Source organism: Cheilinus undulatus, linkage group 9 (genome assembly GCF_018320785.1).
Source record: "Cheilinus undulatus linkage group 9, ASM1832078v1, whole genome shotgun sequence".
Classification (NCBI taxonomy): Eukaryota; Metazoa; Chordata; class Actinopteri; order Labriformes; family Labridae; genus Cheilinus; species Cheilinus undulatus.
In genome coordinates, this window is record NC_054873.1 from 14,435,041 (window position 1) to 14,453,251 (window position 18,211).

At 41.2% G+C, this 18,211-nt stretch overlaps 1 protein-coding gene across 1 annotated transcript in view; it reads left to right on the forward strand.

Annotated features, from left to right (window-relative positions):
• The first annotated feature begins 224 nt into the window (after positions 1–224).
• Positions 225–18,211, forward strand: part of nuak1b (NUAK family, SNF1-like kinase, 1b) — a 33,761-nt gene continuing 15,774 nt past the window's right edge. The window contains exons 1-2 of the mRNA XM_041795476.1: positions 225–1,458; positions 13,250–13,370. Of these exons, the coding sequence (XP_041651410.1) occupies positions 1,144–1,458; positions 13,250–13,370 (436 nt within the window). The 5' untranslated portion in view covers positions 225–1,143. The remainder of the gene's footprint in view (positions 1,459–13,249; positions 13,371–18,211) is intronic.

Here is an 18,211-nt window from a genome sequence, read left to right on the forward strand (position 1 = left end):
TAGGGAATAAGAATAAAGTTTTGTAACTTTTCCTGGGCTTGTGAGGCATAATGGTTGGGGGGGCTGACCTCCCCTAACATTTCTCCCAGCTACGCCCCTGCTCAGCTGCAGTCATATCACAGATGAGAGCCAGGGGAAGAAAGCACAAAGAGAGAAGGGAAGAGAAAAGACAGGGAAGGAGGAGGAGGAGGTCTGCGTAAACTCCGCCCCGGTCTCGGATCCCCTCGCAATCCTTCTTCACAGCCTCTCACGTTGAGGATAGAGAGAGAAAGGGGAGAAACGAGACGGGCACACGAAGAAGAAGAAGAAGACGAAGAAGAAGGGGAGTAGCACAACGAACCATGGCAGTATCCAAAACGTCTCAGCTTGAGATAGTGTCCGATCACAGTGCACCTCCACCTCCACCGTCGACCACTGCACGGAGCATGCATCCGCACAATAGACAGAGTCCAGATGAATGAGGAGCTATCTACCTGGGCCGTGGACAAAATGAGGGTCATCTTCATCCAAAACGCCGGTTTCGTCGCAGCTTTCTCGCCTTTTAGATGTGAGTTGGTGATGTTGGCAGCGTTTAGGACGACAGATAGTGTGAACGAGACAGAAATAAACACAACTAGGTCATGCCAGTCAATGGAGGAGTGAGGAGATCGATCTATTTAGCTAGTTTTGACTTTATTAGAATAGAGCTTGCACGTTCATAATAGTCCATTTATATCGAAAGTGTATTCAGCTTTTGGCATGCAGTCTGCTGTCGACATCTGAAGACATTTCTACCACAAAATTGGCATTAGAATTGTTATTATTTTAATCATTTATTATAGGATTATGTATCAGCTAATTATAAACCGATAATGCCATTTAGTGTTTGTGCTTTATCCGTAGTGATTGATTAAATAGCGATAAAACCATGAATAGGTAGGAGGAGTTATTTCTGTTCACTTTGATCAAAGCCTATTGATCAAGCGAGACAATCTGGAAATGTTCATTTCCACATGTAACAATATGACTAGTCTATGTGTCATTCTTTGTAATTTATTTATTTATTAATACTATTATTAGACCTATAAGTATTATCAATTTCTTTAAGGTAGCTAGTTAACGTATTAAACAGTGGGACGGTTGTTTAAACACCTCCCTAGAGAGATGGAAACCGTTTATTTATCCCCCCACCGGGGGGCAACACGGCCAGCAACCCAGAGAGGCCAAACCTCCGCGGGCAAACCGGCTGCTGCTGCTGGGGGTGACCTCTCCCCTCCAACCCGGGCTCCAGCTCCACCTCTACCTGCCGGCAGCTCACCTGAAGGGACCCCGGCGAGCAGTGATGGACGGAGAAACTCCGGCGTGAAGAAACACCACCATAAACACAACCTGAAACACCGCTACGAGCTGCTGGAGACGCTGGGGAGAGGCACGTATGGCAAGGTGAAGAAGGCCATCGAGAGGCACTCCGGCAGAGAGGTGAGTCGAATGAACACGGGCGTAGTGATGGGGGGGTGTTGGGCTAGCTTAGGGGGGCCATATTTTCAATCCTCCAAACATGTTTGAGCTCATGGTATGTGGTTTTATTTTGTCAGCATATTTTCTGACACCATAGAAAATGCCTCAGCAGGTGAAACAAAAATTGTAATTAATTAGCCTTAACTATTTAACTATAACTATAATTATTATTATCATTAGTAATAATGATGATATAGTAATAACAATAACCATAGTAACAATAACAATAGTAATAATAATAAATATTACCATTATTATAATTGTTGTTTTACAAAAACAAGGTTGGCCTGAAATACACTATAGCCAGTATAACTTAAACCATGACATAAAAACACAAAAATGTGTGGTTCTCACTTTTCTAATCTTCTGTACCGTATAGCTATATAACCTAAGGTTCTTTGCAGCCTGTTTAAGTTACATGCCACTTGTGTTGCTTCACTTAAGTAGTGTAACAGGGCATTTCTGCTAGTTTATGGCATATGTTTGAATATAAAGAGTTGATAAAGTGCAGCGTCTTCTTTACCTGGAGCTGACTTCCAATGTAAAATGACAGTTATTGTACCTGATGTTATGCAGCAGGTCCAGTGGGTGCTCTGAGATTTATTGATGCATATACTGGCAATTCAGGAAGGAGCTTTGACATGCAGTAATTTTATGTTTTTCTATTGGCTGAATAGCAGCCGTCCTGGTAACAACACTGACTGAGATATATTAAGACAAATGCAGAGTAAGTGTTGTAAGCATGCATGTTGCAGTGTTTTGTATTTAAATGGGCAGTGGTTGTTCAAAAACTGGACATATTGGTGTTTTACTGATTTTTGTCAGGACACAGAGCCTGGAAACAGGACTGTCCAGGGTAAATCTGGGACATATGGTCACACTATCCTCAACTCCCTTATTAACCCTGAAATTTAAAAAAGAATAGGGCCATTAACATTCATGCATAAATCACAGTGTGATTTCATTTTAGTGGCAGTAAACGTGTGCTTTATTGTCCATTTTAGCATGCTTGGTAAAGCAACTGCAACAGTGATGTGAAAAACAGACAGCTCAGTGGAGAAGTCAAAAGTCATCTGCACCTGTTATCAAACCATTTTAATCTGCCCATATTTCTTTTTCAATCCATGACAGGTTATTTTTGTCCATGGTAAAATCGATGCCCTTACCTTCGTTCTACCTTCTATTCTTTCAAAATGAAAGCAGGTCTTTACCAAACAGTAGAAATTTTCCCATAGTTTAAGACTCAATTGCACAAAAAACGTTTCAAATGTGAATACTAAAATTTCAAAATGCAACAAAAAGGAAATTAATCAAGTTTAACAACAATATTTCTGAGATTAATCACAGTAAAACGATTTGATTGTTTGGCAGCCCTTATAGGAATTAATGAACCCACCATTTAGATCCTTAAAATGATGCAAATGCCAAAAAAATATACAAATAATAGTTTCTCTCATTGTTTAATTTAAACTGCAATACAACTATTGAAGTATGTAACAAAAAACAAGCCTACAGTTATTCAAAGTGGTTTCAGGAATTTTGAGTTAGATATAATACTGGGAAAAATCTATGCAATTTGAAAACTTGTGTTGTAACAATCAATGCTAAGATAAAAACCCCAGGCATAATATACAAGGGACTTTCAAGGTAATTATCCCCAAAATATCCCAGGCAAACTCCTATACATGTTGTGCAGGTACATTGCCAACCGTTTTTTTTTTTATTAGACAGTACCAGAGTATTCCTGATGGACTCATTCATCTCTTATGGACTTTTCTCATGAAATATCCGAAGCGTCATTACTTTTAGATATTGTTGATAAGGGATTGTTTCCTGTTGTAATGTGTTGTTGTTGACAAGTATGAAAGAGCTTGAGATGAAGGTGTGGTTTAAGCAGTATCACAGGGTTGGCTGATGCTTTTGTGAAACAGCCCAATGTGATATATTTTCATGAAGCCAAGAAAGCCTCGTGAAGCCCCTCCAAATAAGAGACTTTTAACAACTCCCATGACACTGTTTTGATGGTGCATAGACTGCATACTTCGGAATTTTCTCTGACTTGCCATTACAATCAACACAAGTCCTAAAATAAGTGCTTTGAGGCTGTAAGAGGCGTGCGCGTGTCCTTCCCCCTGGGAATTCCCCCAGTGCTCTGAAGGGCCCATGGGGCCACTCGGTTGAGGCTGCACACGCCTCGTCCTACGCTGGGCCTCACCACCGGATGTCAGAGAGCAAATCCAGCTACTGACTGATGTGACTTCCAGTTAAGCATCATGGAAAACACCTAAACAGTCCACCAGAGATACTACTGGGCCCCTCACACAATTTTGTTTTAAAGCTCCGATGAGGGGCTTTTTTCCTGCTTATGTAACAGACTGAAAGGATAAGTGATGTCTCTGAATGAAAGACACAGTCATGTTTAATGTTTGTCACTGCTGCTACAGGGTAGCTGTCAGACAAAAGAAGTTATAGCATTCAAGCCGTAAAAAATTAACTGTACGGATATAAGTAGTCTCATTGCTGATGTTTTTGTTTCCTTTTGAAGACTTTACAGAGGCAGACATTTAAATTTAAGTCTTTTCAAAACCAACTCTTAAAACTTCACGTGTACGGGAAAATAAGCAAAGATATTTAAGGTTACTTTGTCCACAGGTGGCGCCAAAATCAGCATGGACCAAAGTTCCTCATAGCAGCTTTCATGGTGCATTTCCACCAAAGTTACAACAGAATGATTCAGTGGAATGGTTTGACTCAGTTAAAACTTATGATACCTGCATTTCCAAAGCCAATGTCCATCCAGCCTCACTCATAGTGATTGGCATTTCAGCTCTATTTAAGGTGCTTTCACACCTACGACTTTTGGACTTTTTGGTTCGATCCGAACCAAAATGATAGGTGTGAAACCTCCCTTGGACCGTGTTCTGGATCAAACACTCAGACCTTGGTCTGACTGAAAGTCCAGTTCATGCCCAGTGTGAAAGCATTATTTTTAAAGGTTCTGACCTTCATATTAACAACAGGAAATTACGACATGAGAACCAGAAAAAGGAAATCCGACGCAAAAACAGTGAGTCACGGAAGCACATATCAGGATCCTGCTGGAAAAAAGTCATACAAATAAGGGAACTTGCCAACTGTCATCTAATGGGAAAGCTCATGAGGTGAAGTCTGCTCAGGTAAATGTCCTAGCCAAACAATAATATGATGGTGGAAATTACTATTTCATTCTTTTCTTCTACATACAAGTTACACACAACTAACCAACTTAAGAGGCATGCAACCCATGTAGTTTGTGACAATATCACATCGATTTGTAAAAAAATGTCTGTTTGCAATAATTACAGTGTGAAACCAAAACCAACAGAACCAAACAATGTATCAAAAAAAAACTTGAAGACCCTGTAAAGTGAAAATGAATCTGCATATTTTTTGTTGTGTGACAGGTCACCGTGTTATGAGCCCCTATTGAAATTTCAGTCAAATAAAACATGTCTAAGATTATAAAATTAAGCTTCAAAGTCATGAAAAATGAGGCAGTGAAATGTGTTGCAGTATGGTGTGGGTGTGTCTGTTGAATGAGCTGAAGCCACGCGTGAAATACAATCCTCTTAGATTTAAACAACACATTACTACAGCTCATCTAGAACTGAACCGCCATTTCAATCAGATATCACCTCACAAGGTGTATAGCTTTTAATATACGACAGTTTCTTGTAAAAGCAAATTTTTGTCAGAATGAGGGAGAAAAGCTGTTCAGCTCTGTACAAAACAGCAGATTTTGTGATTGCTCAATTTTACAGCTTTTGCACAAAAAGTGAAAACTCTTTCAACCTATCAACAGACTGCAGTGAGTTCAGCTGCACTCTTTAGGGTCAGTTAAGTCTGCTTGGTACTTTGACAGAAGGGAAGTGAAAAGTTGGATCGTACAGACCATTTATTTTGCTATTATTAAAGTCGAAATGCAAAAATTGGCAGTGTATATTGGCTGCGACTTGTTTTGTGTCGTAGAGTGTTGAATAGAGCTGAATCAGAGCATTTGGTGCAAACACAGCTTCAGTGTTTCAGACAAAGCCTATACTCCCCTATCAGCTTGGGTTTTTTCCAACTGTGTGGGTGTTTGAGTGCGTCAATTCACAAATGTCTGTTTCCTTTAAAAAATGTTATTGGCTGTCTTTGCCCTCATAAACCCGCCATCTGCTGTTGTGTCCCTGCAGACCCGGACATGTCTCCAAATATTTTCACGTGTGGCAAAATTTGACCCCTGTAGGCTCATTCTGGCAGGACACGAGGAACTTTCCATGCGCACAGAATGCAAGGAGGAAACTTAGTATAGGTCAACAATGCCTCCTCCACCACCCCCAGTGGTTTCATAGCTCCTGGCGAAGGCATGCTTGATAGGGGGACCATAAACCCTCTGGTAGTGCGAACTCTCTCTTGGCCTGTCCCACTTGGCTTAATTTCCTGTCTTCAGTATGTTTTCTGTTTATCATTGCCATGGCAGTAGCTCTAGTGTGAAGCATTTAACTTTCACTTGCATTGCAGAATTGCACAATGGACATTGACTGCAGGGTCAAAGCATCCTATTTCAACACGGGTCAGCTTGACATACTTTCTTGGAGTTGGCTAACATTGTTTAATTAAGATGATAGATTGAAGACTTGTTCTGAAGAGCACAAGTATTTGACACAAGTTTGGCATTTCTTCACAGTTGCTCTGTTTTGAAAACCATAGAATTTAGTAAGTCTTGATGTTAAAAAACTTAAAATTCCATCTTCTAGGCAAAAATAGCTAAATACAGACTTACAAATAGCTCTTTGTAGGCCAGTCTCCGTGACCTCATGCCTTCCATTCCCCTGTAATCGCCTGTTATTTCCTGAAAATAGCTCCCAAACCTAAAATAGCATGTCAGAAAAGTATAGGACTTCCTTGCCCCACTGCGTTTCACGTGGGAGTTTGTATATCTCTGGGAAGCCCTTTGAGAATCCACTCCTCTGCACACAGCACCAGCAGAAAAGCAGACAGACAGAGCGTGACTCCTGGCCACCTCACGGGCCACGTGTGTGTCTGGCACTGCATTGCTAGAGTTTATATGACCTTTGACACAAAGCAAGTCCCTTGTGTCCACACAGCATGGCAGATACAGGAGTGTTATGCAATCATCGGTTCAGTCCACAAATTGGGAGAACAGAGAGGACCGAGTGAGGGGACAGACTCAGACTCTTGTGTGTGGACTATGGTTAATTTCTTTGATACTATTTAAAATGATTAAATCTCTTTTGTCTGTGTGTGTGTGTTGGGGGGGTGTCTTTACTTAAAAAGACAGCTGAAGAAAGACAGGAAACATGAGGAGAGAGATAGGGCATGCACTATACAGCCCCAAGACTGAGTCTAAGTCATGTGACCAGCGCATCAGGGACTGTATCCCCAATCTCCATTTTTAAAGTAGAAAAGTATAAAAAGTACAGAAGCATACCCACCTTTAGTCATATTTTGATCCAGAGAAGGAATGTTGAAAATATACTGGAAACATTTTGATAAAATGTTGCAAATGCATTTGTAGTTCATGTAGTAGTATTGGGCAATATGGCATACATTTTATATCACAGTATTTTTTTTTGCCATTCATAGTGATGGTATTACAGTAAATCATGCATTTAAATACATGTTACGAGCGATGATCCCTTTTTTCCACCTAAAACAGGTATGCAACAGCATACTAAAGGCATGTTTGAGCTTGAGATCACAGAAAAAATGTTTTTTTTTTAAGTCTAATACTGAATCTGTAGTTTTAAGTTTCACTTCACTTTTGCTGCTTGTGAAAACATCACATTTCCTGATGTGGGCCTTCAAAATAAAACCCAGTAGGTGCAATATTTCTTTTTTATTTCTTTATTTAAAAAGTGCAATTAGATTATTTTCCCAAATTGTTCCGCCCTACTGCTACGGAGTCTTATAGTCCATTTGTAGTCTTAAGTTTCATTTCTCTCCTGCTGAGGTGTGTTCAGCTGCTACTGACAATGCCACATGTCCTGACGTGGCTATTCATAATAAAAGCACTCAAGCAAAATAACTACAGGCTTTTATTGTGAAGAACTTCTTGGAAATAGTGTGTTTATCATTGATTTAACTAAGATGCCAATAAGTGTACAGAGCAACGGTGTTTACTGCTGCCACAACATGCTTCTTTGAACCATCATGGGCTTAAAACAAGCTAGTCATGAGTTAAAACACACCTTTAAACAGTCATTTCAGCTGTTGTAATACAAGCTGCTGCAGTGCTTTGCTAAAGGCGGTTTATTTTGAATCCAGCTTGTATTAAAGCCACAGATAGACCGACAGAGGTGCTGTGCAAGAGGAGTACTCGCTTCATGTTGCTGCAATTACACACATCAAACTTCGGGAGGAGACAGCACACCTTTTACCTCGTTACTGTGCTTCACACCAACCACGTAGACATTAATGGGTGACATTTGGCAACATATATGGTTGCTCTTTAACGTCAGAGCAAACATGCTAATATTTGGACTCAGGCTGAGCTGCTGTCCATCAAATATCACTCAGCTACACTAACGGCAACATCAGTTATGCCTTGTTTGTGTACTACAACCAGTTAAACCAGTGTGGTGGTGGCAGAAATTTTTACCAGAGACAGCAATGAGACCAGTGCACCACCCTCTTAACTTGTATGGCGTCTTAGCTTAAACTTTGGGTGTCATGACAACTCTAGTGTGCACAAGTGCACACTGAAGGCACATGAGAAAGATTGATTAGATGTGGGTACAGCGTGTCAGCAAAAGGGGAACTGAGTGACTGCCTGGGCTAATCTGCAAAGCTATACATTGTACCATTTGGCAGCTCAGTGGAACATTATACACAGTGCAATAGATCATAGACATCACACGGGGGGAAAGTGACACACGCACAGGCCTCTGTTTGTGAAAGATGTGTTTCATGTTTGTGAGAATTAAAGAAAGAGGCTGTCTATATGTAGTCTGTGCCAAGTAGATGATTAGAGCAGAAAGGTTGTGGTGACAGCAGGGCTCAAAATGGGCAGTGACACATGAAAGGCCATCCACAGCAGGCAATGAGATTGGAGGGGAAGGTTAATATCCTGTGTGGGGGATCCATCACAGACAGGGAGGGGGTTGGCATTTAGCACAGATATACACAAGGGGAACCCACCTCCATAACAAGAGAGGGGCAGCCTCAGTTAAAGGGGTTAGGGAGTCATATTAATATGAGCTTAAAGCACCAGATTACATCACTCCCCAACAATGGATTCACTGGAGGCTGGAGGGGTGCACAAGAGGGGAAAATACTCACATTCCTTGGTTATATGTGCTGCTGTTGATGAGGTAGTATGATTCCTGGATGTGTTTGAGAGTAAAATTCTCTGAAAAAGTGGCAAATCCCTCCATCCTACTCACATTCTCCGCTTCTGTGTCTGAGTCAGACACACAAGCGATGATCATGATCTGTAGAAAAAAAGAAGAGTGAGCTTGCAATGAATACTTCATCTATTTTAATGGCCTGAGAAAGCGCAGGAAGATGTCCTGCTCCAGTGAAGCGAGTCATGGACTTTCACTTCAAACAGGGTTAGTTTTGAGGGGGCACCCAGACGAGGCGGGGCCCACAATACCTGGCAGGGGCCGACGTGGGCAGCAGAGCAGGGCCTGTTTACTGTGAGTGACAGTAATAGGGATCCACTTAAGGACAAGCAGAGCTGTGTCAGCCAGCCAGGCCAGCTGGCAAGTGGTTGATCTGCAGGCCTGTTTAATGATCCACATCGAGGTCAGTGCAGGGGAACATGAGGAGATACATACAAGTTACCTGGCTCTTTCTCAAGCCCTGTGTGGGAGAGATGGAGGATCAGCATACAGTTTGGAATTAGGATCCCTGAACTGATTGATGATGATACAGTGCAATATGATATGATACAATGCATGTCACAGTATTGGGTACACCTAAAAAATAATGGAATCATGTCCAAATGAAGAGCAAATCATTCTCAGGAAGGCAAAATGAGCCACCTTTGGCTAGGAGTAGACTGATTATTGGCCTGAATGATTGTTGAGGCCAATATTTAGCATGTGGCCAGCGATCAGTATCAGCATTTTATTTTACAGATAAAATTAATTAATCAAAAAGTGTGCTAGTTTGGTTTCAAAGGAAACCATTTATCAAACAGGAACCCGCTTGTAGAACCAGCTCATCCTTCTATGATATCTAGTCTTGACTGAGTTGTCATTTTAATCCAACCATTCCCCCACAACATTTATTAGCCTCCATTCAATTGGCAGTGGCTTCATTGTGCAAAGCATTAGGAATACCAGGCCAAGGTAAGACAGTCACAGAAGTTATGTATGGGCCGCTGTTTGCAGAACAGGCAGGCTAGTGAGTTCAGATGTTGGACCATCACTGAAAATGCATTGTTAATGCATGACATGGACCCACACACTAAAGTGTAGTCTCATGGTATTACTATGCCCAAAACAGTTTACCCACTTTATTGTTTAAGCTCGCTGTTTCTTGGTTGTTGCCTAAATTAATGAATTCCTGAACAACTTCCTACGTTTTATCCAAGAACGTGACTCACGTTTGGCCTTCTACAAAACAAAGCAGACAAAAAGTACCTCACGTTTCAGTGGATGAGTGGTAAAATGTTAATGAACCTGATGAGGTAGAGGAAAACATCAGTGTTAAGATACAAACAACTTATAACCAATTAAGGGCCCAGCATGCAGACCTCCCTGGACCCCAATCTTGTTTATTATCGTGTCATTTCTTTGAATCCTGTGTAATCAAGGCATGCCCTGGAAGGGGAACTATTCCGGTTTGGGTTATTTTTATTGATGTACACAGTAATTAGCTTGGCACTCGCTACTGCTTGTGGTTTCTCCTTCATGGAATAAAAGCTGGGCTCCTTAGAGCACCAGCCACTCAGCTAGGAGAGGACAAAAGTTTAAACTAACAGGATTCAAAGCGAACGGATCCTATACAGACCTGATCAAAGCAAACTCAGGACTCAATCCAGAATGTTTAGGCTGCAATTACAGCGGCATGTGCCTGACCATGCGCTCGCCATTGGTTTATTTGGAAAAGAACGCCACATATCATTAAAAGAATGTATTGCTTAAAGTCATCACGTTGCAGCAGCGTTGCACTGACGAGGGTTGAGGCATCGACTGTTGAATATTTGACAGAGTACAAGACAAGGAAACTGAATCACCTCCTGCTTTTTCTTGTTTCCTCTATAAAACTTCCAGCAGGCGGCCGTGCTATTTCAAACTTTTTCAAATGCACATTAGCTGCTCTCAATCAGTATGACTAAAGTAAAGAGTGTGGGTAGTGATTTAGTATCGTCTCAAGGCTTTCTGACAGGGAAGGAAACATGGTTGTGAAAGTTAATACCGACATCTGATTTATGTATGAGCACCCTGACCTCTGTGCCTTTCTGACTTCCTCGACAAAAGCATGAAAATTTAACACCTTGCTCACCTCTTTTTTCACCTCACATGTGATCCTCAGAGGCCCTTACAGATGGGCATTCTTCACGGTTTACAGCCGTTTATATACAACACCTACTGAACTGTTTGGCGTGAAGTCTTATGTGTGTATGCAGTGAGTTTGTGGTGCTCACCTTACTTTTTCATTTGTTTTACCTTGTAATAATGCAACTTTTCTAATCATGGCAAGATTTACTCAACATGGCAAAAACTAATAGCATTCCCATCACTTTGCAAACAACTGTTAGCATGCTTAAAGACATAAATAAGAAGATTAATATGGTAAAGATCTCCTGCTTAACTACTGGAGGCACCCCTTAGCATGCTTACTGCCGAATGGGGGGGTCCCATGTAGGCCAGAAAAATCACAATCCACTGTAGAGTTAAGTTGTGATGACCATATTTTATTTCTTATCCGAATATTAATCAATCTTACAAAAACAAAAAGTAATTTTATTTATTAATGCTATAATGCTATGATATAGTGTTTTTAATATCTATATACTTTACAATGACCCTTTTCAGGTAATGATAGAAATGTGGATGGGCACACTGAACTAAACCATTTGAAAAATGATGTCAGATGTCAGGATGCCAGAGAATAACTTAGAGGAAACTGTGACAACTTTAGTGGAAAAATGATCAAATAGTTGTGGAATGAAGTAAAGATTGGGGACAAGTAGTGAAATGGGTTAAAAGTGGCAGAACTTGGTAAAAAAAAGTGGCAAGAAGTTGTAAAAATGGGTGAAAAGTGCCAGAAATGCTTTAAAGGTTGCAAAAAAGTGGCATGAATGCTCTAATAGTGGCAAAAAAAGTTGCAAAATGGGTTTTAAAAAATCAAGCATATAGCGTTAGTTTAGGCAGACCAAAGAGTCAAGCGCTGCCATAACTGAAATCAGCTGATTTGCTCTAAGCACAGGATTGGCTGATCACTCTCATATCAAATTGTTTAAAGTACTCTTGCATGGCTACGCTCTAACGCTCTCTCTGCAAGCTGCTCTTGTAACCCTCCTCCACCCCAGCTCCTCCTTTGTTCTGCTCCTGACTTAATCAGTGTCATTCTGTCGTCATTCATGCCAGCTCGTCTCTGTTGTTTCTTGTTTTTTGCTACTTCTATCCCTGCCTTAGGCTTTCCTTAATGGTATAGGAAGAGCAGGAATATGTTCTGTTCCAACTTAATACTTTTTACATAGGCTTTTGAAAGGGCAGAGGTATCCCAGAACTGCCACACTGTCAAATATGAATAATGGCAATAAGGGCCATTTAATAACAGCTATCACATCAAGCGTATCACATGTGTTTCTTAACAAAGAGGTCTTAGCTGAATTGGCTATAATGCAGTGGAAATGGGTTAAAAGTTGCAAAAAAGCGTCTAAAGTGGCATAATTGGTCTAATAGTTGCAAAAAAAGTGTTAAATGGGTTTAAAGTGGCAAAAAGTGGTAAAGATGGGTTGAAAGTTTAAAAAAATAGTGAAAATGGGTTAAAGAGGCACAAAGGTGATAAAAATGGGGTATTAAAGGCAAAAATGAGTGGTGAATACATGATGAAAAGTTGTTAAAAAGTGGCATGATATAAAAATTTCAACATTAGACCCAATAATAGCTTCTAATACTTTTAAGCTCCAAAATGAGGTAACTGTTAGCCAAGATGCTTGCACTAATGCTAATGGTCCAACACACATGGCTGGTCACATGTTAGGGCAGGTCTTAAAACATTTGATGGAAGTCTTTTTGGAAGTTTTTTTTTTCCATAAGGAGTGAAAAAGGTGAGTAAACTACACAGTATAAGACTAAGGTGACTCCCCCCTCATGTAAAGCACACACTGTTTGCATGGCTGTTAGCATGGCTGTTGTGCAGTCTGTGTAGAACCCCTTGAGAGAGAGTGGGGTAAATAAGGTTGATACAGTACATTAAGGAGAGAGAGATGTATCAGAGTAGGCTCACATGTTTTTACTGAGCCAGACATCACATGGTGTACAGTATGTACTCTAGAGAGCCATGAACATTTTAAAGCTCACTGATAAGATAATGAATGTGACATCAGTGTGTTGTCCTTTTGTTTCACTCATTTCCTGATATTAATTAAATCCATGTATCTGTTTATCATTTTAAATAGAAATGGGAAGGAAATGTGTTTTATATATCTACTCCTAATGCAGACAGGCTGTCTTTTACTTTGAAAAGTCTATATTTTAAGCAGTTAAACGTCTTCTGATCAAAGCATCTTCTTTGTCTCTGTTTCCAGGTGGCTATCAAGTCAATTCGGAAGGAGAAGATCAAGGATGAGCAGGACATGGTTCACATCCGCCGGGAGATTGAGATCATGTCATCCCTTCGCCACCCACACATCATTTCAATTTATGAAGGTGAGCGCACACACAAAACAGATCATGCTCATAAACAAAAACACACGTGTAATGGCAGAGCTTCAGGACTGTCATGTTGTGACATTCAGATGTCATAATAAGAGCCGGACTACAGCTCTGGGATGTTATTTATCTCCTCTGCTCTGTCTGGCTGCATGGGCCAGGAAAAGTCTGGATCCCTTTTCATGTGTGTGTGTTCGCACGTGCATCTTGGAAGTTTGTGTGTGTAAGATTGGTGGTATTCTAAGGGATTGCCTCTCCCACATCTGAGGGGTCTCATCTCTTGTCTTCTCTGGTCTTGATCTCAGGGCCAGACATCTGCTGATACTTAGAAACAACTGCAGCTGGGAACCAGACTGTGCTTGAGTATGTGTGTGGGTTCACATATAAGCCCCTGTGTATTTGTGTCTATGTATGAGCATAGGGAGGCACTGGATTGACCTAAGTCACCCGCAGGCATGCACCCTGTCTGACCCAGCGCAGCGCCATGAGAAGGATAGGAAACGCCTGGAGCAACGTCAACATATATCTACTCAAGAGAGAGACCCTCCAAATATCAAAGTCAGACTAAATTGGCCCACATATTGACCTCCTTATGTTGATGCGAGCCCTTTGAATGACCTTAAACTCACTGTAAGAAAACACAGATTAGAATTAATGGAGAGCGTAAAGGCTGAACAATTCCCATTGAATTCTTTCAACGTTTTGCTCTCAATTCATCACTTTTTATAATGTCGTCTGGGCCTACGTGCAGGCAATTAAAGTCACAAGGCTCTGCAGTGTGAGTAGGTTTCATATGATTTGTGGCTCGTGACTATTTTTTTTATGCCTGTGTCAACAAGGCAACGGTTTCAATGCCCTTTTCAGTAAATCTGGCCTGGCACAATAGCAGCTGCTTTAATGTACCACTGCCCAAACTGGCTTACCCACCGTCCTTTGTTTGGTGTCAAAGTCCTCAGGTTGTTATCAGTGATCTGTGTATCCCACAAACATTGCTATTTGTCATGGGAACGTGCCTGTAGTCGGCCAGAGGGCTGAAGTTCAATTGAGTTTATTGGGTTTTGTTGGGGAATTATTAAAGGAACACCCAGTTTTATGAACTCCGACAAAGCTGTATGGTTTTTCTCTGAGTGTCGTTTTCCTTTCTAAGCAGACTAATTCACCAACAATTGCAACCAGACTCATTGCCCTTGCTTTATTCTCCTCAAACCCACGGGTTTACTGCTGTGGCCTGGCCTCCGCCCAGCCTCACTCTACAGATATATAGGAGGCCCCGAGATTTGTGTATCCGGCAACACCCTCCTCAGCAGCCCCTGCTAACTGCATCTTGTGTGAAGCAAAAGCTGAACCAGATGTGTGAAGATTGATTTTTACCACTCCCTCACATTCTGCATTCATCAGCATGCTGTGCAGGGCATTTAAAAGTGGATTTCACCCTTTGCTCTCCAGGCATAACTTAATTCCAGCTTGGAGACAACTATCAGAATCATGCATCTAGAGTACAACTTGCAATGTAAAACTTGACCCAAGAAATTAGGAGAAAAGATTGATCAGATCATGCTGGAATTGTCCTATTAACCACACAGATGTATGAAAGATATCTGTCTGCTCATCCAACTGAAAGCAAACACATTTATTCCTCCAAAAATGCAGACCTTTTTCTCTATGAGGAGGGGGATAGGAAATAAAGAGATAAAAAGCTAAAACAGTCATAAAATCATTAATCCTGCTGTGGGTGAAAGGCCAACTCTTTTACAGCGTGCATTACACTGCATTCTCTGAAGGTGACATAAGCTGTGACGGTAAGTGAAACTCTCCAGGAGCCTTTATTTTGGTACCTCAGTTTGGTTATATAAGAGCAATTCAAGAAAAATCCTGCTGAGGTCATCAACATAAAAATACCTGCATGAAACAGTGCAGGTAGGCATTGATAGAACTTCAGAACTGTTTTACTGGAGGTGGTGTACACAAATGACACAAAGATAATGATCAGATGATCACTGACGCTGCAACAGTTGTAGAGGCAACAGCTACAATGACTATACAAAAGAAAAGACAAAAAAATCCAAAAAGCACAAAAATTAAGCTTAATAAAAAAATTAGCTTTTTTAGGTTAGGTTTAGAGTTTTTTTGCAATCACATGGACCTGAATGGACCTATCATCAGAAAATGTCTGCATACATTTTTACCATTTTTACCACAGTTTCACTGATTTCCATGGTGTGGAGGCAATCAATATCATAAACTACTCAGTCCTACAGACCTCCTACCGTCTAGTGTTGTGTAGCCAGATGAAGGGCTTTCAGTAGATGAAAGGGTTTCAGTAGTACATCACCGAAACAGTGATGCACTACTAACCAAATACACCTTGTGGGGTAAGCAACCGAGTAACGATATACCATTCATAAACAAGCATATGCAACACAACAGCCCTTTTATGTTAGATACAGTAGTTAGCTAAAGGAAGATAAGATAATTCAAGATAGTTGATTAGTGCAGAAAAGCATATGAGGTGATGCATTTTACCCAATGATTTGAGTTTCAGTTAACAGATTGAGTGTGTATGAGGTTTTGACCACAGTGAGCTTTCTTATAGAATTTGAGAAACAGCAAAGCAGTAAGAGACAATGGAGTATATTTTACATTAAGTTAAGGTACTTGCAAAATGAAAGTGTTCATTTCTGACTCTGTGACTGTTAAATGTTGATCAGAGTGCCTCCATGACTTTTGAGTGGTCATCAGAGTGACACCATGACTGTTGAGTTGTCATCAGAGTGACTCCATGACTGTCTAGTGGTCATCAGAGTGACTCTGTGACTGTTGAGTGGTCATCAGAGTGACTCCATGACTGTCTAGTGGTCATCAGAGTGACTCCATGACTGCTCAGTGGTCATCAGAGTGACTCCATGAATGTTGAGTGGTCATCAGAGTGACTCCATGACTGCTGAGTGGTCATCGTGACTCCATGACTGTTAAGTGGTGAAGTTTTATTGCTCGGGGGAAGAAGATGCTCCTCACGTGCTCTAAAATCACAATAAACAAAAAGGTTGACAAAAAATTGGTTGCATGATTTTGTTATAACCCATACAGCAAACATCCATACAAACCTGAAATCCACCCCTTACAGTCTTATCGATTCAGTCTACAGCTGACAGTCTACAGGACCAAAGCATGCTCCCTCACAAATCTGTATATTTGCACACAAAGACATTCTTACTGCAGAAGGCGTAACTGAAACGTATTGTTTCAAGAGTGCTTCAAAAGAAAGCAAAGCCCTGTATCACATATTGTAATCGTATTCCCCCACTTGTCCCTGGTGCATGCCTGCAACAGTGCTCTATCACCAGTGCAGGCAGTGGGACAATAGGTGCTAATTACTCCAGTGTGAGGGCTTGACCTGTGAACAAAAGCCCCAATGAGTGACAGTGAGCCTGTAGCGGTGGCTGCTGTACCCAGCGGGCTGTAACAAACTCGAGTTATGTAAGCCAGGTAATTACTCTACCACCAGGAGTCAAAGGTAAATGGGAGTGCAAGCTGAGAATTGGCTCTGCTAGAAGAAAACCCCACCACAGATCACTGTGAATATCACCCCAGGTCTCCTCTCTGCCCACCAATCAGAGCGCTGGATCTCTCTGTTTCTACCCGTTCAACCAGACAGACCCGATCAGGGAGCATTACCATCACTCAGCAGCCGTGTGCTTTTACAGGGGATTATAACTTTAAAAGCACCCCAGGAGGAGGGGGTGAAGAGAGGAGAGTGTGACAAACTATGAAGGTGCTCACTCAAGGGTGCAGAAAGCAGAGGCCCTAACCCCCCGTGACCCCGCTGTGTGGGAAATGTAGGCCGCACAACAGCAGAGCGACGTGGCGGAGCGTGTTGTTGTCATGTCTTTGGTTTTTCTCCTCTCTTTTGCACATAACCATTTTCATTCCTTTCATGCCAAAGCACTGGGTGGGAGACGCGTTGCCAAATCAAAATTACACAGGCTATGTACCAGCACAGAATGATATGTTTGGTGACTGCACATGGTGAGCTGCCATTTTCTGCAGTCACCAGATGTGGAACAAGCCACCATTTTTTGGCTTTCTGTTGAACACATTTTCCCAGAAGATATCAAACATACAGATCAGTACAAAAAACAACACCATTTACAGAATACACTACCTGTATAAAAGCATTGCATGATTACTGTACAGAATGTCATTTGGCATGATTGAGTGTTGAAATTTGCCTTTTTTTATTGTTATTTCCATGTTTCAGAGTCTTTACTATTTATTTGTTGCAGCTTTATTTAAATCAAAAGGACATGAACAATCATCTCTGCAAGATTTCAGGTGTAAAACATTTTCTTGACTTGAGAGTTTCAGGTCAGGTCAACTGGGTGACACAGTAGTCAATCTAGTGTGCCATTTCCATGCTCAAACACCAGTGATTTTCCCCCCGTTTTATCCTGTTGTTGCAACATCCACAGTGAAAAGATATAATGAAGTGCTTGCACAAGACACCACAATTTGTCTTTTACAATTTTAACCTATTTTATATAGGATGCCTCCTATAAATGCCATCAAAATAATCCAGAATAAATCCTGTCCTTGGACGGCTTGGTGCTGCAGTGGATAGCAGTGTCACCAAAAAACAAGAAGGTTATTAGTGAATCCTGAACAGATAGAGCCTTTCTGTGTGGACTTTACATCTATCTTGCCAGCTTCCCATTGCATGCATTTTAGGGTAGTTTGTGACTCTAAATTGTCCTTAGATGTGAATGTGAGTGCTCCTAGTTGTTTGTCTGTATGTCAGATGTATGATTTACTGGCGACCAGTCCAGGGTGTACCCTGCCTC